Source organism: Lepus europaeus, chromosome 15 (genome assembly GCF_033115175.1).
Source record: "Lepus europaeus isolate LE1 chromosome 15, mLepTim1.pri, whole genome shotgun sequence".
Classification (NCBI taxonomy): Eukaryota; Metazoa; Chordata; class Mammalia; order Lagomorpha; family Leporidae; genus Lepus; species Lepus europaeus.
The window spans coordinates 60,670,826-60,692,976 of NC_084841.1; the positions used below are offsets into that span (position 1 = coordinate 60,670,826).

Here is a 22,151-nt window from a genome sequence, read left to right on the forward strand (position 1 = left end):
CCGCCGCGGTAGCGCGCTGCGGCCGGCGCACCGCGCTGATCCAATGGCAGGAGCCAGGTGCTTCTCCTGGTCTCCCATGGGGTGCAGGGCCCAAGCACTTGGGCCATCCTCCACTGCACTCCCGGGCCACAGCAGAGAGCTGGCCTGGAAGAGGGGCAACCGGGACAGGATTGGTGCCCCGACCGGGACTAGAACCCGGTGTGCCGGCGCCGCAAGGTGGAGGATTAGCCTAGTGAGCCGCGGCGCCGGCCGGCTTTTCCACTTTCAATCCAGCTCCCTGCTGGTGGCCTGGGAAGGTAGTGGAGGATGGCTCAGGTGCTTTCGTCTCTGTACCCACACTGGGGGCCTGGAGGAGGCTCTTGGCTCCTGGCTTTGACTGGCCCAGTCATGACCAATGTGGCCATTTGGGGAGTGAACCAGTGGGTGGAAGATTCTCTGACTCCCTGCACTGTTCCCACCATCACTCTCTCTCTAATTCTGCCTTTCAAATAAATAAATAAATCTTAAAAAAAATTTGCACTATTTAAAAAAAAGATAAGAAAACATACAAACAAGCAAATAAAAAACTGATGCAGTATCGCTGTAGTGTTAGAACAGTACCATACCTGGTGTATCAATTAGATTGATTCTATACCCTTTCCAATCAAAAGTAACAGCAGCTGATTGAATAGTAATGCCTCTTTCTCGTTCTTGAGCCATGAAATCTGTCACCGTGTCTCCATCATCAACATCTAATCAGGAAAAAGATGTCACAGTGATTTTTTTCTGTTTTTACAGATCTATCTTAATAGCAAGTATATTCTATTTGTACTTGATATCTACCTATTACAGTTGAATTTACTTTAAGCAAAATCTCTCCAAAAATATATGGTTTAATATTTACAGCCCTTACTCTTCCTTTAAGTAAATTTTCATTCTAGAGAAGCTATTTCAGTAAGATTAGTAAATGTGCCATAAAATTAATTTTTCTTTTTCTTTTACAAGTAAGGTTAAGATCCACGTAATTTAACTCAGCCACATATATTTTCCACTTTTTTCTTAGCCATATTTTAATTATTCCTCCTTTATTTGATGTTTCTCCCTATGGTGTCCTTGGTAGGAGGTAAGAATAGTGGAATGAAAGAGCCCAAACCTGATTTAACCACTTACTCCCCATGATCTTAAGTTATTTAACCAAGTTTATGAAATAAGGCTAATAAAACTACCTTTGCTGAGTTGCTATAAAAGTAAAATTAGGCAATAAATGAAGTAGGTTGTCTAGTAGATGATTAACTGTTAGGTACTTGGAACAAGTTAGAGAAAAAAATTCTTCCAAAATTAAATAATTCTTTATAAAACCTTCTCATCATTAAATTTTCAAAGAAAAGGCATTTTATTTTTATAAGTGCAAATAATGTCTTGGTACAATTTCTACAACATAAAGTCTTTTTTGGTTTTATTTTTAATTTGGTTACTTTTTTTCTTTTTTAAATTATTTTTTTAAGGAACAACATAAAGTCTTGGATAAACTTTATCCTGACTCCCAAATACTTCACTCAAATTCCTCTGCAGTAAAATTCAAGTGTACATTTTACCATGATTAAATCTATAAACGCTCTGGTGCTGTGGTGCAGTAGGTTAAGCCTCTGCCTGTGGCACCGGCTTCTCATATGGGTGTTCTCTCGAGTCCTGGCTGTTCCACTTCTAATACAGCTCACTGCAGTTGGCCTGGGAAAGCAGTGGAGGATGGCTTAAGTGCTTGGACTCCTGCACCCACATGGGAGACTCGGAAGAAGCTCCTGGCTCCAGGCTTTGGATTGGCCCAGCTCTGGCTGTTGTGGCCATTTGGGAAATGAATAAGCAGATAGAAAATCTCTCAGTCTCTGTCTTTCCCTCTGTCTCTGTAACTCTGCCTTTCGAATAAAATAAATAATCTTTCAAAAAAATCTATAAACATTATGATTTGAAATAAGTAATGAAAACAGTTGATATTTATCATTTAAGATTCAAGAATATATTATAGCTTTATCAAATACTACCATGAATGTCAGCATAAAACTCCTAAATGGTAGTTCATTTTCCCAAATGCATGTATAAATGTGCATATTTATACTCATACACACACATACACACTTAAAGCAAGAACAGAGGAGGCAATAGAAAGAAAAATATGGTTACCAGGAACTCCAAATATCCGTCTTAGTATCTATGAGTTGCATTAGTGTTGCCAATTATTTACAATATAACAACCACACAATCAAACATCATTAAGGATACAGAGACCACATAATTAACCAAAAGTCCTAAATGTGGCACTAGATTTTTAAAACATTTATATGAGAATAAAATTTTCCACAATAAAGATCTTTATTTCAATTTATTTCTATGATTACTCATATGACTAATAAAATTAGCTTTGGATCAGTAAGTTCTAAAACAATTTGAATACTTTCCAGGGCTACAGCCTAAACTAAAAGAGGACTTCAGAGGAGAACTTGAATATACATACACGGAATATTATTCAACCTTAAACAGGTAGGAAACTCTGATATTTACCGTAATACGGGTGAACCATGTGCTCAAGATACAAACATTCTAGAGATTGGTTTCACAACAATATGAATATATTCAACACTACTGAAATGGTTGAGATGATTTGTTTGTTTGATTTTACCACAATTAAAAAGAAAATTTTAAAGTTGTCTGGGTCACCTCATCTGACACTCACTTCAGGTACATAAACTGAGGCTATAAGGGAAAGATTATTATCAGATTTGTGACAAAATAGAGGAAGCCTAAAATTGCTCCTTGTGCTGTCATAATCCCATTTACACACAGTAATCCTTTGAGAAATCTAAGTGGTCATAAGAGGGAACTTTAAAAATGGAATTAAAAGACAAGAGTATTTTGTCCCAAAAAATTTTCAAATCCATGCAGTTTCATAATATACTTACCATGAACTATTTGAAAACCCCTTGCATGTTGCTAGGCAACATATTTCATGGGAAAAAAATGTCTGAATGGTAAACTCAATATGAATTGGGAAGAACTATAAGCATATGACTGGGATACACATCTTTGGGCTTCTGTGAGTGGGATATGGCAAGTCTCATTTGTGGAATCTGGGAGCTATTCCTATGGAGTTGTAAGCAGAGATAATCATTCCTTTAGGGCATGAGTCTTCAAAGCTACTGTTAACTCCTTTAGGAAGAAATATCTAATGCTGACCTGCTGGTATGGTATGGTTCCAATCCTACAGACAGCCAAGCAGAGAAGTGCCCAATGGGGCCAATGACAATTTTGTAAGTCTAATTATTTGGTTGACTCTAAGAAGACACTTTTGCGGATATGGCAACTACCTTATATGTATGTGTGGCATAGACATCAGTGCTTGCAGGCACTGAAGGTCTCTAGGCTGACTTCGTAATCAAAATTTTTCTAGTGATGGCTTTTGCTACTGGGAAATGGGGAAAGAAGAATCTATTCTCACCTCCTAGTGATCGTGTGTATCCAGAATAGTATAATATTCTTTCAGTAGTGGTAGTTTTGCCGGCATCTATATGAGCCATAATTCCAATATTACGGATTCTATGTAAAAGAAAAAAGAATCATTATGAGGTGGACATTACTGAAATTGTAAAAAAAAATAATAATAATCCTGTGCAAATTTTAAATCTGGTTAGTATTTCTGTAATTTATATAATTATGTGAAAACCAGAAAAATGAAAAACATTTCTGACAAAATAACAAAAATGAAAAACATATTTCAGTATATCCTACTACATTACTTTGACAAAACAGCTAACAAATTAACTAAATACCAACTTTTTTTTATAATTAGGTAGGGCATACAGTCATAGAAACTGTAGCATTTACTAATAATGCCTATCAGAGAAAATTTATAAATTTGTGGAAAGAAAAATCAATGATAGTACTTACTTAGCTATAGGAGGATTGATGATGGAACGAAGCGATTTGATATCATTTTCTATTAATCCTAATAGAAGGAGGATTAAAATTGAAGTGGTAAATTTATGAAATTTTCCTTAATTCACAAGTAAAAAACTTTAAAATAATGTTAATCAAATACTGTAATTCCAAAGTAAAGTCCAAGCCAAGTAAAACTCATTTATCTAAAATCTATTTCCCTACAATCTAAAAGGAAAAAGCTATGGCTAATGATAAAACAAGGTAAAAGCTTTTAAACATCCATGTCCAGATCACATCCTTAGAGAAACTACAGATTTACTCCAATCTCTGCCACTTCCTACTCCTATAATTTATAGAAATGTAGACTCAGAATTAATGTTCCTAATGACAATCTTAAGGTTCTATTATCCTGAATCAAAGAAAAACTTTAACACTGCATTTTACAGGGCTTGAAAAGCTGAGAGTAATCCTTATATCAGCAAATAATGAATTCTTGTACAATTTGGAACCTACCTTCCCTCAGCAATCCCATAATACCTTTAAAGAGGCTTGGGAGACAATAATCTAATAAATATAATAATAAATAATAAAATGCCAAATAGTGTTTCTTAATGTTATAAAAGTTCATAATGACTTATTTCATACTTACCATAAATTTTATTAATACATAATATTCAAGCAACAATGTAGTTACATATGTAAATTTAATCTCTACCTTGCTGCTATTTAAACTAGTTCTTCCAAACAGAATTAAGCTAGTTTCATCAGGTCTACCACATGCTACCTGACTTCAAACACAGGAAGGGCATTCAGTCTTCCCTCTTTCAATAGTCACTGTCGGCCGGCGCCACGGCTCAATAGGCTAATCCTCCACCTGCGGCACCGGCACACTGGGTTCTAGTCCCGGTCGGGGCGCTGGACTCTGTCCCAGTTGCCCCTCTTCCAGGCCAGCTCTCTGCTATGGCCCAGGAAGGCAGTGGAGGATGGCCCAAGTGCTTGGGCCCTGCACCTGCATGGGAGACCAGGAAAGGCACCTGGCTCCTGGCTTCGGATCAGTGCGGTGCGCCAGCCACAGCGGCCATTGGAGGATGAACCAACGGTAAAAAGGAAGACCTTTCTCTCTGTCTCTCTCACTGTCCACTCTGCCTGTCAAAAAAAAAAAAAAAAAAAAAGCCACTGTCTAATTCAACCATCCCAGATAAATATTTAACCAAACTATTATGAAGAATCTTTAAGTTAGTCTAGTAAACCTCTATGGACAGAAAACACTTTTGAATAAAAAACATAACTAGAAAATATTTTACCACAAAATCATGTAAAAGGAGACACAGATGTTAAACAACTGAACCAGCTACTAAAAGCCACCAAACTTCCCTCTGCTCAGTTCACCAGTGCATCCAGAGGAGGGGCACAATTCTACTGCTATGGCTTCCTGGCAGTTATTAGAATATCCCTACACCAATCAACTTAAGGAAATAGCCAAGAAGTAAAACATGGTTGGAAACCCCTAAAAAGAGAGGTTGTGGCAAACAAGAAGAAAAGAGAAGCAGCAAGCAGTTTAAGTAAAATGAGAAGACTCTAACATTTGTACCTGGTAAGGAACCATAATTTCTTCCAACAGGTATATGTGGCTTTAATCTTTTTAAACTTGCTATTATTTTACAGCAGCACATATTCTGGGAAGGATAAAAAGGAAACATTAATTTCATTTCAGCATGGCTTATGACAGTAATTTGAATGTTATAACATGTTTTGTCAGAAGGTAAAATATTTTGCATCCCTTTAAAAAATTCTCATGGAAAAAAATGAGAATTCTTGGGGCCGGTGCTGTGGCGCAGTGGGTTAAAGCCCTGGCCTGAAGCGCCTGCATCCCATATGGGCGCCGGTTCTAGTCCCGGCTGCTCCTCTTCCAATCCAGCTGTCTGCTATGGCAAGGGAAAACCGCAGATGATGGTTCAAGTCCTTGGGCCCCTGCACCCACATGGGAGACCCAGAATAAGTTCCTGGCTCCTGGCTTCAGATCAGCACAGCTCTGGCCGTTGCGGCCATCTGAACCAGCGAATGGAAGACCTCTCTCTATCTCTGCCTCCCCTTCACTCTCTGTGTAACTCTGGCTTTCAAATAAATAAAATAAATCTTTTCTTTTTTTAAAAAAAGAGAATCCCAATTTATACCACATAATAATAAATAATAAGTGACCATGACTTGTTATTTTGAGCTAACTTTAAAACATTTCTCCTAGACCTCCAGTATTAACATGCAGTGGGGAGCTAGAAATGCAGGCTCCTCCCGAACAACAGAATCAGACTTGCAGGTAAACCCAGCCCTCCAGGTGATTTCAACAGCTACAAGTGTGAGAACCATGAGCTATGACATGACAGTCAGAAGGGTTACATAAGGCATCTCACTCTGGCTATTTTCTATAACTGCTACAAGCTTGTAAAGGGCAGGAACTCTAAAACCATAAGCTGTTTTCAGGACTTACAGCAGTAGTTAACATGTTAGAACCTGAATGCTTCTCAAAAATGTCAGGGTAGGAGAAAGAAGACGGGGGGGGGGGGGCAGTGGCATTTTAAAATGCTCCCAGGTGTCTCTTAAGCAGTATTATGGCTGAGAGTCACTGAGTTAGAACTGGTCTGCTTAAGGCCAAGTCTACCCTCCTTTCTAGCTGCTTCCTCTACTAATGTTCTCAGGTAGAGATTGAACATTCTTCATCCTTCTTACCCCTACAACATCAACACATATTTAATGGCTGCCATTATATATGGAATTGTTATTTAAGACTGTAATGATTTTGGGCTTCCACAATCTGCTTTTTATGACAGTATGGAATCTGTGTCTGTGTGCTCCACATTATTTTTACATTAGTTATCAAGTGGCAACACTACGCTATTATCTTAAGAAAATATTTGAAGAGTAGAGCCTTAAAGCTATTTAAATTTCTACTGCATACTGCATAAAGACCAGGATAAGACTCAGCATATAACCATCACAAGGTGACTAGTCTGAAAGTGCCAGCAATGAAACTCAAATTTTGAAAACTACTCCTTGGGCACTTAGTAACACCAAAAATGTAATACAGAAATACAGATTCTTCAAAATGCTACAAGCATGATTTTACTTTGACTATGACCCTATCGGAATAAGATCAAAGTCGACGAACTCTAAAGGCTTCCATAGCCCTGGCAACTCATGACTAGAGCCTAGGGAGATTACTGACGCCATGAACAGGAGTATCAAATTGTTAAGTCAGCAACAGGAGTCACTGTGTACTTATATCCCATGTGGGATCTGTCCTTAATGTGTTGTCTAATGTGCAGTGATGCTATAACTAGTACTGAAACAGTATTTTTACACTTTGTGTTTCTGTGTGGGTACAAACTGATGAGATCTTTACTAATTATATACTGAATCGATCTTCTGTATATAAAGAGAATTGGAAATGAAAAAAAAAAAACCTGGTGTTAAATTGGAAATGGCATAGAAAATTAATTAATTTAAAAAAAAATATGTAGGATCGCTGTCTTTAATGTGCTGTATACTGTTATTTAATGCTATAACTAGTACTCCAACAGTATTTTTTTTCACTTTGTGTTGCTATATGGGGGCAAACTGTTGAAATCTTTACCTAATATATACTAAACTGATCTTCTGTATATAAAGAGAATTGAAAATGAATCTTGATGTGAATGGAGGGGGAAAGGGAGCGGGAAGGGGGAGGATTGCGGGTGGGAGGGAAGATATGGGAGGGGGGAAGCCATTGTAGCCCATAAGCTGTACTTTGGAAATTTATATTCATTAAATAAAAAAAAAAAGTAGCAAAGATGAATTTATAGATTCGTGATAAAGTATGCTTCTTATGGGTTACAGGTTCTCAACATTCCCCATTAAGTCACTGTTGAAGATAAACAGAAATGACCTAGACAAATCTGAAGATCATCTTTCACTTAATTGTAGACACATAATAAAGGGCATGGCTTCATATGAGGATTAATGTCTCCAAAGTATGCTGAAGAGATGACAGTTTCTTACAAAATAATTTAGTGTTTTGAAGGAGATTCCTAAGTCAGACCAGACCTTAGAGACTAAAATTACATTCTTCAAATAAGAGCCAAATATCAGATTGCCCAAGAAGTTGGCCCTGAACAGCTCTGCAAAAGTAAGCCAAAACTTTTATTTATTGCATCAATAACTGTACAATTAGATATTATACCTTGACATTAATTTAAGAGAAGTTTCATTCACTGGACTCTCAACCTGTAGATACTTAGGAGTATGAAGCACGTTTGCACCATCTTCCTCAAAAAAACAAAAAAACCAAACCTGTCACTTTTGTACTCCATGAGACTAGCAGTTAGCATTATCTGTTGTTTTTTAATTAAGGTAATTTCTTAATAAATTTAGACAAAAAATTTCTCTCAAGTTATTCTGAAATGAGGGTAACTAAATGTTAAGACTAAATTAGGTTTGGCGTCAAAAGCTTATGACATATACGAGGCCTTCTGGGAGTAAAGTAACTGAGGTTACCCAAGTACATTTAATTTATAAGAAAAGCTTACATTCATGTGCAAACTGGATATTTTGTGATGATTCACTGTAAATATCCTAAAGTTCATCAACATCTTGATCTTCTAAATTGTTTTTCTCTGAAAAAATAAATACATAAAATTATAAAACTAAATTTAATATGTCAATAAGGCATAAAATATGCAAGGTAAAAATACATTGATTTAAAAAAGTAGGTATAATAGTTCTATCAAATCCTTGACACATTCAGAAAATGAAAATTCTCACTAAATTTGAGAAATATGGTTCTCAGGCTTAAAATGCCCCTTATTTTTTCAACACACTTTCATTCTTGAGATGTATAAATACTGCAGAAATAGAATTACATTGAGGCTGGTGTCATGGCATAACAGCATTTCAGCTGCCTGCAATGCTGAAATTCCATATGGATGCTGGTTCGAGTTCTGACTACTCCACTTTCAATCCAACTTCTTGCTAATGCACCTGGGAAAGCAGCAGAAGATGGCCCAAGTTCTTGGGCCACTGTACCCATGAGGGTGACCTAGATGAAGCTCCTGGCTTCAGTTTTGCCCAGCTTGGCTGTTGCTGCCATTTGGAGAATGAACCAGGAAATGGAAGATCTCTGTCTCTCCCTCTTTGTAACTCTGTTTTCAAATAAATAAATAAATCTTAAGAAAAAGAAATAGAATTATGTATAGAAAGGTAAAAATTCACACATTAACTTAGTAATTTGTTACATGCAGTAAAATTTACTGGCTTAAAAGTGTATTTTGATTTTCCTATCATAAATATGTAAAAATAAAATCAGGTACAATATATGCAAAATTAAGTCCTCTTCCCTCCATGACTACAGGAACTAAGTATTTTTATTTTAAAAAGATTTACTAAAAACTCACTATGTTCCAAGTACAATATCAAAGATAGTATCAAGCCACTCTGCATGTTACGTAAAAAGCCTTGTTAAAACTATTATTCTCTGGGCACTGGTGTTGTGGCACAGCAGGTTAAGCTGCTGCCTATGATGCCAGCAACCCATGTAGGCACTGATTTGAGTCCCAGCTGCTATAATTCAGATCCAGCTCCCTGGTAATTTGGGAAAACAGTGGAGGATGACCCAAGTCCTTGGGTCTCTGTCATCCACATGGGAGACCCAGATGGAGTTCCAGGCTCCTGGGCCATCCCTGACTGTTTTGGCCATTTGGGGGGGGGGTATATATGTGGATGAAAGATATCTCTAACTCTGCCTTTCAAATAAGTAAATAAATCCTAAAAAAAAAAGAAAAAAAAAAGGAGAGAGAATTATTCTTCCTACATCTGAACCTTTCTGGATATTCATATCAATGACAGAATCATTTACTAACCTTATTTAGGAAGTCAACAAATCCTTTCATTTTATGATCATAAAATAATCATCTCCCTGTAGTTACTACTGTAAACAGATATTTGTCTTGGTAAGTAACGCAATGGATGTTAACAAGGCGTGATTTGCACCCCTACCCATCTGTCTCCTGAGAAGAAGACATCTGGTAATGATTCTGATCGTCATGACTACAGTGTACTAATGGCATCTAGTAGGTAAAGGCAAGGATGCTGCTGAATATTCTACAGTCCAGAGTAGCCCTTCAACACAAAACAATTATCAGGCCCACAATACCAACTGTGCTGACACTGAGGAATGCTGCACCCTAATTATTCTCAAGTTGTGATCTGTGGCCCCTTGAAGGTTCAGCACCAAATTCAAGAAATTGCATTAACCTGTACATACCCTAGAAGACTTCCTCATGCCTCTCTGCAGTCACTAGTACTGCCATGATATAAACACTGTCCTAGGGCCGGCACTGAGGTGTAACGGGTTAAGTTGGCACCTGTGATGCTGGTATCCCATATGGGCACCTATTCGAGTCCTGGCTACTCCATTTCCAATCCTACTCCCTGCTAATCGCTGGGAAAGTAGCAAAAGATGGCCCATGTTTTTGGGCCCCTATACCAATGTGGGAGACCTGGAAGATGCTCCTGGATCCTGGCCTCGGTCTGGCACATTTAGGGAGTGAACCAGCAAATAATGGAAGCTTCTCTTTGTCTTTTCCAATCTCTAACTCTCTCAAATAAAATAAATCTGAAGAAAACAGGGCATTGTCCTGAGTGATAAGAGAACAGATTAGTTTTGCTTGTTCATAATTTATATAATTGAAATCAAATGGGAGGAACTCTTGTGTTGGCTGCTTCTCTTTGAGTTATCCTAAATTCCTGTTGTAATTCTTCCAGTTTATGGAAAATTTTAATAAGTTGGGAACTTATATTAATATTTATTTTATTTGAAATTCCTAAAACCACTCATTTTTTTTCTTATGAATCTGGGAGAGAAAATAAGTGATGTTTTCAAGATCAAGCAATGATCACACTTTATATAAAATAAAGTGGTAAAGTGGTTGGCTATGTTATTTATTTTACTTTCAGCAGTTATTATGGGATTTAAAAAAAAAAAGGACTAAATAAATCAATACCAATAAAAAGCTCACAGAAAATGACTTCTTATATATCGGTCGGTAGCCAAACAGGGTATCATCACTACTTTGCTGAATTTACTCCAAGTGTACACAAGAGTACTTCAAAAGTTCATGAGAAAATGGAATTAAAAGGTTTTTGGTGGGGAAAAAAGTGAAATCCATGCACTTTTTTTTTTTTCAAAACATGCATTTTTTTGTGAACTTTTGGAAGAATCCCCAAGTATGAGGAATCCAGTTTTTGCATTTGGCAATAGGAAGCATAAAAATTACATTACTCTGATCTGGATGATACTTTAGATTGTATTTATTTGTACAGATAAGGAGAGAAGTGATGAGGAGAACTGGGAGCTACTTTATAAGTTGATTGTATATGGTTAAAGTATAAAGTTTATGTTAAAGAGAAGGAACAGGCACAGTAATAAGAACTTTGCAAAATGCAAAAGGTATTATGAATGAAGCATTGTAGTAGAAATTCCAGTAGAAATGGACTGGAATTTTAATCTTTTTTTCACATTGAAGAGCATGTGTTACTCATTTTTCTATTTCTATAACAACCAGGTTCTTGCATTTTTCCAATAAAAGTTACATGTTCAAGGGAATGGGAAGCTGCTTTATTAAGTCCAGTTGATCTAAATTTAGAATATCTTTAACAACTGAGGGTTTTTTTTTTTTTTTTTTTTTTCAGGCAGAGTTGGACAGTGAGAGAGAGAGACAGAGAGAAAGTTCTTCCTTCTGTTGGTTCACCCTGCAAATGGCCGCTACTGCTGGAGCTGTGCCGATCTGAAGCCAGCAGCCAGGTGTTTCTTCCTGGTCTCCCATGTGGGTGCAAGGGCCCAAGCACTTGGGCTATCCTCCACTGCCCTCCTGGGCCACAGCAGAGAGCTGGACTGGAAGAGGAGCAACCGGGACTAGAACCAGGTGCCCATATGGGATGCCGGCGTCGCAGGCAGAGGATTAACCAAGTGAGCCACGGTGGCGGCCCCTAAAACTATTTTTAAAAATACAGACTAGCTTATTTGTGCCAGAAATAAATTTTATAATAAAAACAAGCATTTAGATTGCTAAGATGATATATTCAATGTGAAGAGATGAAAAAAGCAAAAGTGTTATTACGGATTGATATTAGTCAATAATGAGTATGTTGCTCCAATTCAAACTTGATTTTTTTTTAAAAAAATACTTATTTTACTTATCTGAAAGATAGAGTTAGAGAGAGAGAAAGAGAATGATCTTCCATCTGCTGGTTTTCTCCCCAAACGGCCATAACAGCCAGAGCTGGGCCAGGAGCCAGGAGCTTCATCCAGGTACTCCCACTTAGGTGTAAGGGGTCTAAGTATTTCTTCTGCTGCTTTCCCAGGTGCTTAGCAGGGAGCTGGGTCAGAAGTGGAGTAGCTGGGAGCAACAGGCACCCAAATGGAAAGTCAGTGTTGCAGGAGACAGCTTAACCTGCTGTGCCTAAACGCTGGCGCCAGATACTTTCCTAATAAACATTAGCTGTAACACAACTCTGAAGTAAGGTTCCCAATTTAGAAGTTAACACACAGTAACAAATCCCAATGCAAACGGGCTATTTTAACTGGATGTTTTAGGCTCTCATTTCCCACATGACTTGATCCTTAGCAACATCTTTACTTGCATACTGAAATACTTTGTGATTTCTTTAAGTGCCCCATGATTCTTATTTTTGTGTTCTACACCTTCTGGCATGGCAGTCCACTGATTTTTAATAGTCCATGAATTCTTTCTGTTTATTTGTATCATTATTTGCTTCCACTGCCTAGATTCCTGCAAAGGTGACAGCTGTCTCACGCTTCAGTGACATTCAGTGCAAATGTCACAAACTGAAAAAGGTAAATAATATCTTAGTACTGTGATGATGAAAATAGCTCTGACCCCTCAAAGGTCTCAGCAATCTTAAAAACTAATCCAAATTCAAGCACTAAGACTTTATTAAGTCTTCCTTACGGTACGATTTTTTGCGGTCATTACAACCGAATCAAGTTCCACACTGTGGGGGCATGAAGGGAACTTTTGTGCTTGTACAGTAAAACGAGCAGTGTTAAACCAATGTACTTTCTTGAAGTGAATTATTCCTTTTGCGGCACTAGAGGGCTGCTCCTCAACGTGCAAGTCCACTCAGCACTTGGTCCACTGCACCAAAGGACCTCAGGAATTACTGGAAGTAGTTCTGAATAGTGTGTGTGTGTGTGTGTATAGTAATTCCTCTGCGTCTCCAACTACACACATTACGGCACAAAGCACGGCCATCCTCGCCGAAGGATGTAAGAAATGTCCAAAACCGAGCGGGCACCAAGGGGGCAGGGCCTGAGGCCGTCGTCTCCCTCCGCGGCTAGCTGCAGCAGTCGCAGGCAGGAAGGTCAGTGCCGCCCAGCAGGGTCACAGATACTGTGCAGCGCAGTACTCACCTGGCATTCGTTCTTATATCCGACGCTGATTTCTTCCCTCCGGACTGCAGCGAATACGTGGCACTGGCCCCACGAAAGTCCGCAAGCTCACCTTTCCGCAGACCACCTCGGCGAAAGCTGGGGAATCTGCCTAAAAAAACCGGAGTCTCACGCGCTGTCTCTTCTGGCAGCTACAGGTCCTCACTTCCGGAAGTGCACCGATCAAATGCTGCCTACCAGCAACTTCCGCCATGGTAGGCGAGAGGGAGAACAGAAACACGGAACGTTTGCATCGCGCTTCCTCTTCACTCGGCGGTTAGAGAAAATGAGCATTTCCTGTCGCGAGCTTCCGGGAGTTGTCTCGTGGGTCTCTGAGCCCTGAAAGTTGGGAGCTTGTTCGCACCCAGGACGCTGCACCTGGCGGTCCTAAGGCCGTCACCATGGTAAGAAGGCTGCCCGGGGCGCTTGGGACGTAGGACTTCTGAGATAGTTGGGGTCCAGGGCTCGGCTCAGGTACTGGAGGGAAGATGGTTGACTCCGTGGAGTGGGACGTAGAGTCGGGTATTCGCTTTGGAGCAAGACAGATTTCACTGTGAAGGTCCTGGATTCGCCACAGTGGTCATCAGTGCCAGCGCCTTGTGATAACGCTTTACTTTAGGCCTTAATCTCGCCACTTCGTTTTACGGAGGAAACTTGCCAAAGACCAGGTGGCTATTGAACTGCCAAGCCGGCCCAAGCGGCCCAGGTGTACCTACCAGATCCCTATCTTCACTCTATGTTTCTGCTCTGACACTTCACGCCCCTTGCTTCTGGTTGCTGCAAAGTCTATGTGGTAGCCATTGAAAACTCCACACCTGTTACCGTTCCTAAGCATTGTTTACTGTGATGGAGTTTGCTTTGCACTGTTTTACTTTGGGAGTCTTAAAAAGTTATTTTAACGTTTTACTTGAAAGATAAATAGAGATCTTCCACTGGCTGGTTCATTCCTTAAATGCCTACAGCATTCGGGACTGGATGAGGCTGAAACCAGGAGCCCAGAACTCACCTGAGTCTCCCATGTGGTTGGCCATCACCACTGCCTTTCAGGGTGTCCATTAGCAGAAAGCTGGACTAGAAAGCAGAACTGGCACTGGAACCCAGACATTGCCATATGGGTTGCAGGGTCCCAAGCCACAGCCTAACTGCTGGACCAAATGCCTGCTCTTATTTTTCAGTCTTAAAATACAGATAGACCCGGCTGCATGTTTTTAAACACTGTGTCTTGATTGTGGTTGTTACACAACCGTATAGTCACTCAAAACTTAGAACTATATGCCTACACCTAAAATGGGTAAGTAAATTATAGTTAAGTAAAACTGACTTAATATTTAAAAATAAAAAGTGGGATGTAACAATGGTGTTATTAAAGAAAAAATTACCTTATGCCAGGAGAAAAAATAGATCCTGTAATCAATCAGCTTATCCTGTTAGTGGTCCAGTGGGTTTGGACAAGTCCCTTCAATGAACAATAACTTTCAGTGACATTATTACAGAGGTAAACTCTGATGGTTCATATCATCCAGGATCAGAATTTATTTACATCACGTGAGTAGCTTATTATTAATATTGCTAGAATCATTTTAAGGGGATTTGTGGATGTTGTATGGTCTTGTCTACTTTATGTGCTGTATAAAAGGAAGTATTTTAGAGTATTCTGACAGTACTTTTAAAAATCAAAGTAACATCTCTTAATCGTCATAGCCACAAAATGAATATATTGAATTACACCGTAAACGCTATGGGTACCGTTTGGATTACCATGAGAAAAAGAGAAAAAAGGAAAGTCGGGAGGCTCATGAACGTTCGAAGAAAGCAAAAAAGATGATTGGCCTGAAGGCCAAGCTCTACCATAAGCAGCGTCATGCTGAGAAAATACAGATGAAAAAGACGTAAGTGATCCCATTTATTTGTCATAGCAAGTTAATATCCTTTGAGTAATAACTATTAAAATAGATAATCTTGATTTTTTTTTTTCTTCTTGGTAGTATCAAGATGCATGAGAAGAGAAACACCAAACAAAAGAATGATGAAAAGACTCCCAAGGGAGCAGTGCCTGCCTATCTGCTAGACAGAGAAGGACAGTCCCGAGCTAAAGTACTTTCCAACATGATTAAACAAAAACGAAAAGAGAAGGCGGTAAGCAAAGAAAATTAGTTTTTATTTCTTTGTTGTTAAAGAATTAAAATTGCTTAAATTCAGATTTGAGGTTCTTTGTTTCTTCAATTTAATTTTAAATATTATTCCCATTATTTAGATGTTAAAGTCTGTACATTTTGTAAAAACTTGCATTCTCATCACCAGAAGGTTTTATAATTTAACTTTTAAAAATTTCTAAGAATGTCACACATCTTCAGTTTTAAGAAAGTTAAATAAGAGTGTTATATGTAAATAGTGAATTTCATATTCAGAATTTAATTATTTCCCATACTTCCCACAATTGGTAATGCTGTGCAGTTGTGAAGAAAAATCCAACTGTTTCTTGGGTTTGCTGCCTTGCAGTGCCCAAATTGATTAAAAACTGGAATAGTGAGAAACTTCTTAAGTGATTTAACTTACATAAAAATAAGAATTCAGCAGTTTGGTTTTTCCTAAATACCTCTAAATTGTATTTCTATCTAACTGGTAGTAAGCACATCTACTACTTATGGAAGTCACTGCCTCACTACAGGTACTATTTTTTTTTTTGCCCAAAACAAGCATTGAGATTTTTTAAGCAAACCATTTATTTAATGTACCCAAAATATATAAACTTAGTTATTTCTGCCTAATTTGTAGCTTGTGAAGAGACAGTTTAGACTTATAGATAACAGTTAAGCCAAAAATGTGAATGGTTAAGAAAACAAAGACTCTAATACTGTATATGACTAAAACATATTTTTGTTGTCATTCTCAATGTTCTTTACTAACAATGTAAGTTATAACTGTGTTCTATTTTTAGGGAAAATGGGAAGTCCCTCTGCCTAAAGTTCGTGCCCAGGGAGAAACAGAAGTATTAAAAGTTATTCGGACAGGGAAAAGAAAAAAGAAGGCATGGAAGAGGATGGTTACCAAAGTCTGCTTTGTTGGAGATGGCTTTACAAGAAAACCACCTAAATATGAAAGATTCATTAGACCAATGGTAAGTTCTTTGCAAGAGTGCAGTGACTGACTAAAGTACATTATAGTTTCCTGAAATTTCCAAAAATGATAGGAAAAACAAAGTGAAAGATGTTTTTATGCTTTTCGTTATTTGTAGTGATTCTTTAGCACTTTTCCCACTGCAGTTGAAAATCTTGTTTTCTGCTTCATAAGAGATTTTAAATTAAAAATAATAGTAGGCATTTTTAATGAATTCTCACTTTTAAAGATTACATATTGGAATCTTCATTTTCTACTCAAAGTCACATTTACTCATTCAGCAATTAGTCTACTGGAATACCTGACTCTGTGCTAGGCATCAAACACTTGTCTTTGAGAACAGTTAGAAAACTTGAATAGGACTGCTTTGTCAAAAGTTGGTTCTGATTTAGTAAGGAAAGTATCTTAATGCTTTTGAAAATGTTGACTATACAATCATTTTTTAAAGGGGGCAGTATAAAAGTAGCTTAATTCCTGTTGTAGTCATGATAATAATATGCCCTCAAACTGATCCCACCACCTCTCAGCTCTCCTCTGAGAGAGATAATATTTGTATTTGCAAAATCTTCTTAGACTAAATTACTTTCCCAACTAGATGGTCATCCTGCTTAGAAAAACAGAAGGGGCCAGCATTGTGGTGCTGTGGGTTAAGCCACAGCTTGCAATGCCAAGCATCCCCTATGGGGTGAGTTGAAATTCCTGCTGCTGTGCTTCTAATCCAGTTTCCTGCTCAATGTGCTGGGAAGCTCAAGTACTTGGGCCTTTGTCACCCATGTGGGAGATCAGGATGGGGTACCTGGCTCCTGGATTTGGGCTGCCCCAGCTTGGCTGTTAAGCTATTGATTTTTCTCTCTCCCTGTCACTTTGCCTTTCAGATATCTATTCTTTAGAAAACAAAAATGGGGAAAGCTGATAGTGTTAACCCTACTGTCCTGAGTAATTTTTAATGGATATTAGCAAACAGCCTGTTTCTAAAAAGAATTTTGACACAGCTATGTCCATTCATCTACTTATTGCCTGTGGCTGTTCCCCTTACCCCACCCCACAGAGTAGTTGCAAGAGGCCACATGGCCTCTGCTTTGGTTCTTTACAGAAAACATGTACCCATTCCTGGATTGTATCATGGACTTTGTTGTGATTTCCTACTTCAGATTTTCTGAATCTTTGGTAATTCTATCAGTTCTACAAGAAATACGAATCAGGCTGTTATTCAAGTTTGATTCATAAGTAATAACTTGATTTAGTGTTATTTTCCTCCAGCCCCCATACAGGCAAAAAATAAGATACTTCAAATAAGTACAAAAAAAACCCCAGGTACTTCAGATAAGACATTTTAAATACGATAGCCCAGGGGGTGCGCATTTGCCACAATGGTTAGGATGTTGCTTGGGGCTATGGCATCTCCTATCAGAATACCAGGTTTGAGTCCTGGCTCGGCTTCCACTTCTAGCTAATGAGAACCCTAGGAGGCAGCAATTGAAGGCTCAAGTGCATGGGTCCCACTATCCATGTGGGAGACCTGAGCTTTCTGTCTCTTGGCTTCAGACTGGCCCAGCCCAGCTGTTGCAGGCATTTAGGGAGTGAACCAGCAGCTGGAAGATATCTGTCCCTGCCTTTCAAGTAAACTTTTTAAGTTAGTAACAGCCTGAAGTAAATATACCCCACAAGGCCTTATCTAGGTGACTAGAAGGCTCCATAACTGGTTTCTGAAGACAAAGACCCCTCTGTGGTATCTCCAGTCTTTGACCAGTATTACTATTAATACAGAAAACTGACCATGCACTTCTGTTTGCATTGTGAAAGGCAGCTAAGGTGCAGGACTATGACGACTTAGAATGGTTGGATTTCATGTTGCACAACATTTAATTTGGAAACAAGTCATTTAACTCGGTGATCCTTGCTTGCTCATTCAACAGAAGTTGGGGGTGGGCTGTGTTTTAAGGTTATAGTATTTAAATGAGCCAGTTGTGAGGGCTACTAGAGTGCCTGGAATGTAGCAAGTCCTCAGTAAGGATAAAATAAGAATCTGAGTATATTGGTAGGTAGCTGTTACATGGTAAAATTCTGGAGAGAACATGTGTGTATTTTCCTCCCACCTATTTATCCTCTGTCAGGTTTTTAGTCTGTAGAATTGCTGGTATTTATTTAAGACTTGGTGTTTTTCTACCCATGGTTTTTTGGAAATGATTGGAAAAATTAAGTATGGAGCATACTACTCATTGTTGTGAACATTTTATATATTGTGTTTGATTTATTAGGGCTTACGTTTTAAGAAGGCCCATGTAACACATCCAGAACTGAAAGCCACCTTCTGTCTGCCAATACTTGGTGTAAAAAAGAATCCATCATCCCCATTATACACAACTTTGGGTGTAATTACTAAAGGTACTGTCATTGAAGTGAATGTGAGTGAGCTGGGCCTTGTAACGCAAGGAGGCAAGGTTATTTGGGGTAAGTAAATATTTGAATATGGGGCTATTGCTGTTCTGTAGTCTTAACCAAAATTACTTTTTTTTTTTGACAGGCAGAGTGGATAGTGAGAGAGAGAGACAGAAAGGTCTTCCTTTTTTTGCCGTTGGTTCACCTTCTAATGGCCGCTGCGGCCAGCGCATCATGCTGATCTGAAGCCAGGAGCCAGGTGCTTCTCCTGGTCTCCCATGCAGGTGCAGGGCCCAAGCACTTGGGCCATCCTCCACTGCCTTCCCGGGCCATAGCAGAGAGCTGGCCTGGAAGAGGGGCAACCAGGATAGAATCCGGCGCTCCAACCAGGACTAGAACCCGGTGTGCCGGTGCCGCAAGGCGGAGGATTAGCCTATTAAGCCATGGCGCCGGCCACAGAATTACTTTTCAAGTTGATAGAAAATATGCAGCAAAAAAAATTTTTAATGTGTAAGAGCTAAGTTAGAACTTACTGTAAATCAGGGGCAGGCATTTGATGCAGATGTTAGGATGTCCACAGTTCCTATCGGAGTGCCTGGTTTGAGTCTTAGCTTTGCTTCTGATTCCATCTTCTGCTGATGGGCACCATGAGAGGCAGCAGTAATGGCTCAAGTAGTTATTAGTAAGTAGTTAGATTAAGTTCCCAGCTCCTGGCTTCTGTCTTGCCTTGTATCAGCAATTAAGTGATCTAGCAGATAGGAGCTCTGTCTGCCTGCCTGCCTCTCAAATACACAAGTAAATAAAAACTTAATGTAAATCATATGTGAATTTTTAGGAACATTTTTGGTAGAAAAAGTAGTTATGAATATATTCCTTTTTAAAATTTGGCTTACTGGTTGTAATTATATAAGGTGTTAGATCTTGATGCTTTTTAAATAAAAATTGTTACTAAAAAAATTGGAAGAAAACACAATTAACCATGAGAAGGGAGACACACACCAAACATAACTACAGTCTTTCAGTAATAATTAAAACAAATTCCTCATTGTTCATTTTCTGCTTTTAGTGCCCAGATTTTCCCTAATCTTTGGTCTTTGAGAGGAAGAATACAATCTGTAATTTGGCTCTAAACTTCATGTTGGCTGACCCTAATTTTAAAATAGTTGATTTTGAACTCATTTAAAACCTGTTGGCATTTTTCAGTAAAAATTACGTGGGGAATTAGAGGCCTATTAAGAAAATGTCCCAATAGAATGCAGCGGGCTACCATTTGTAAAATCATAAAAATTGCATTAAGTTTGGTCTTGAATTACTTAATTTTGTGAAATCTCTTCCTCTACAGTTCTATTTCCTAAGACTGCTAATTAGAAATATTTTAGGCAAAGATTATATTCTTTAAAATTTTTATTAGATAACATCCCTTTCCTTTTCCTTTTTTCTGTTTTCTTTAGGGAAATATGCCCAGGTTACCAACAATCCTGAAAATGATGGATGCATAAATGCAGTCTTACTTGTTTGATAACAGTAACTTCTAATCATTATTGAAGACTACAAACTAAGTGGGAAAACTGTCTTTACTACGATTTTTCTGAATACTGCCAAACAGCCTTCATGTCTGCAGTCAGCAAGAGAATTATTTTAAGGTGTAAAAAACATTAAAAAGATACACTTTTACTGACTGTTCTTTATTGGAGTCTGCTTAAGGTTTACAAGTTAATAAAATGTGAACAATTAAAGCAAAAAGATGTCCTGCTTCATCATTTATCTGCATTAATGATTTGGTATTCAGCATGCAGATTTGTCTTTACTAGAAAAAGCACCAGAATTATTGCAAACACTTCATAAAGGTTACTGCATACTTCAAATGGGAACCTGGGCTAGGAAACTTTGTTATGTCTAAGACATTAAGTCTCTTCCATCTCACTTTTCATCATTACATCTAATACATGTAGCATTAAGAAATGGTAATGCTCAAGTTTATAAAATACTAAAGAGTACATAGAAAAGGCACACTGCAGTAAGTAGAAAAAGTTCAAAACTCAAAAGATCAACTAGAATTAGTCTTTAATTTCTTTGTTTAGTAAGGGTATTTAAACTTTTTCTCATATTGTATAATTGGAACTACATTTTCTACTTGAAACATGAAAAAGATGAAAAACTAAAATGCCTTTATGTTTTTACCTGTTTTATATATTCTAAATGTAGCATAATGTATTTTTACCTTCCAAGTGGTACTAAAAATTGATTTAATTTCAGCTTAGTTTTAAAAGGAAATAGCCTGCACTGATGCCCTGAAATTTATTTGCAGTTACTTAGGTAATACACTTGTAAAAAGTCATGTTTTAGGGTTATAACTTGGTCAGAGCACTTTTGTGATCTGAACTATGAGGCATTAAGCACTAGGGTGTCTGTACTACATTAATCTATAGTCACCACTTGTTTTAAAGTATTTATTTTTTTAATGTCTGTCTTCAGAGTACATCCAGTGTGATTAATTGTTCCTTTAATAAAAATCATTCCACATCTTAACAAATTCAGTATCTAAGTACATCTTAATAAATGAATTTAGGGACAAATGAAGGAAAAAATTTTGAAAAACAGACCACAAAATATAGATTTAATTACTACTTTTCACCTTTAAAAAAACTATAAAGAAAACAAATATAAGTACTCAGTAAGATTTGCTATTCTGAATGATGTAACATCTTTTCTTAAGTTCCATAGACAGAAGTTTTAGAACACAGACATGAAAAGCTAGTTTCCTTGGAAATGATGACCTAGTATGATACAGTCACTTGATGACAGAGCTGAACTTTTCTTACAGTTAAGATTTTAACAAATGACTTTACCATTAATAAAAATTGGCAAAGTATGAATGACAACTTCTGGAGGTAAAAGAATGAAATTAACTTCAGGTAATCACTGGATACTGCAGAAATGAGGTTTGCTTATTTTTTAGAAGTCAGAATGAAGTAAATGAGTATTTTGTGAGGTACAAAGGAAGCTTTATATAATGTAAGTACGCAAACATAAGCATAACATCTGTAACTAATCACAACCATGAAAGACGATTATACCTGAACACCATATTGCTACTAGTGGACAAAGCAGAAATTTGTCTCCAAAGTACTGTTACACAGATGAGCAATGTTAGTATAAATTCTTATTTACATTGAGATCTGTTTCAGTTTGCTGGTGTACTCAAACCTTAGAAGGTAATTCCAAAGATAAAGTAGAACATAAGATGCAGATACTTAGATATTAGGTA

General features: G+C 37.9%; 2 protein-coding genes across 5 annotated transcripts in view; one reads left to right on the plus strand and one right to left on the minus strand.

The window, feature by feature from the left end:
- The window catches only part of GFM2 (GTP dependent ribosome recycling factor mitochondrial 2), a 63,154-nt gene extending 49,595 nt beyond the window's left edge, over positions 1 to 13,559 (minus strand). For 3 of the 4 annotated variants that reach the window (XM_062212252.1, XM_062212251.1, XM_062212249.1), the window contains exons 1-6: positions 13,370 to 13,559; positions 8,469 to 8,555; positions 5,501 to 5,585; positions 3,919 to 3,976; positions 3,470 to 3,567; positions 606 to 731 (exon numbers count right to left, since the gene is read on the minus strand). In XM_062212252.1, the coding sequence (XP_062068236.1) occupies positions 606 to 731; positions 3,470 to 3,567; positions 3,919 to 3,976; positions 5,501 to 5,585; positions 8,469 to 8,531 (430 nt within the window). In that variant the 5' untranslated portion in view covers positions 8,532 to 8,555; positions 13,370 to 13,559. Of the gene's footprint in view, positions 1 to 605; positions 732 to 3,469; positions 3,568 to 3,918; positions 3,977 to 5,500; positions 5,586 to 8,122; positions 8,205 to 8,468; positions 8,557 to 13,369 lie in introns of those variants that run through there. The other variant, XM_062212250.1, reaches the window with a different exon arrangement.
- Positions 13,560 to 13,666: 107 nt separating this feature from the next.
- NSA2 (NSA2 ribosome biogenesis factor) lies at positions 13,667 to 20,626 on the plus strand. Its single transcript, XM_062212255.1, has 6 exons — positions 13,667 to 13,791; positions 15,089 to 15,276; positions 15,373 to 15,523; positions 16,326 to 16,505; positions 18,763 to 18,955; positions 20,335 to 20,626. Exons 1-6 carry the CDS (start codon positions 13,789 to 13,791, stop codon positions 20,400 to 20,402), a joined length of 783 nt encoding a protein of 260 aa, XP_062068239.1. The 5' UTR covers positions 13,667 to 13,788; the 3' UTR covers positions 20,403 to 20,626.
- Positions 20,627 to 22,151: the final 1,525 nt, after the last annotated feature.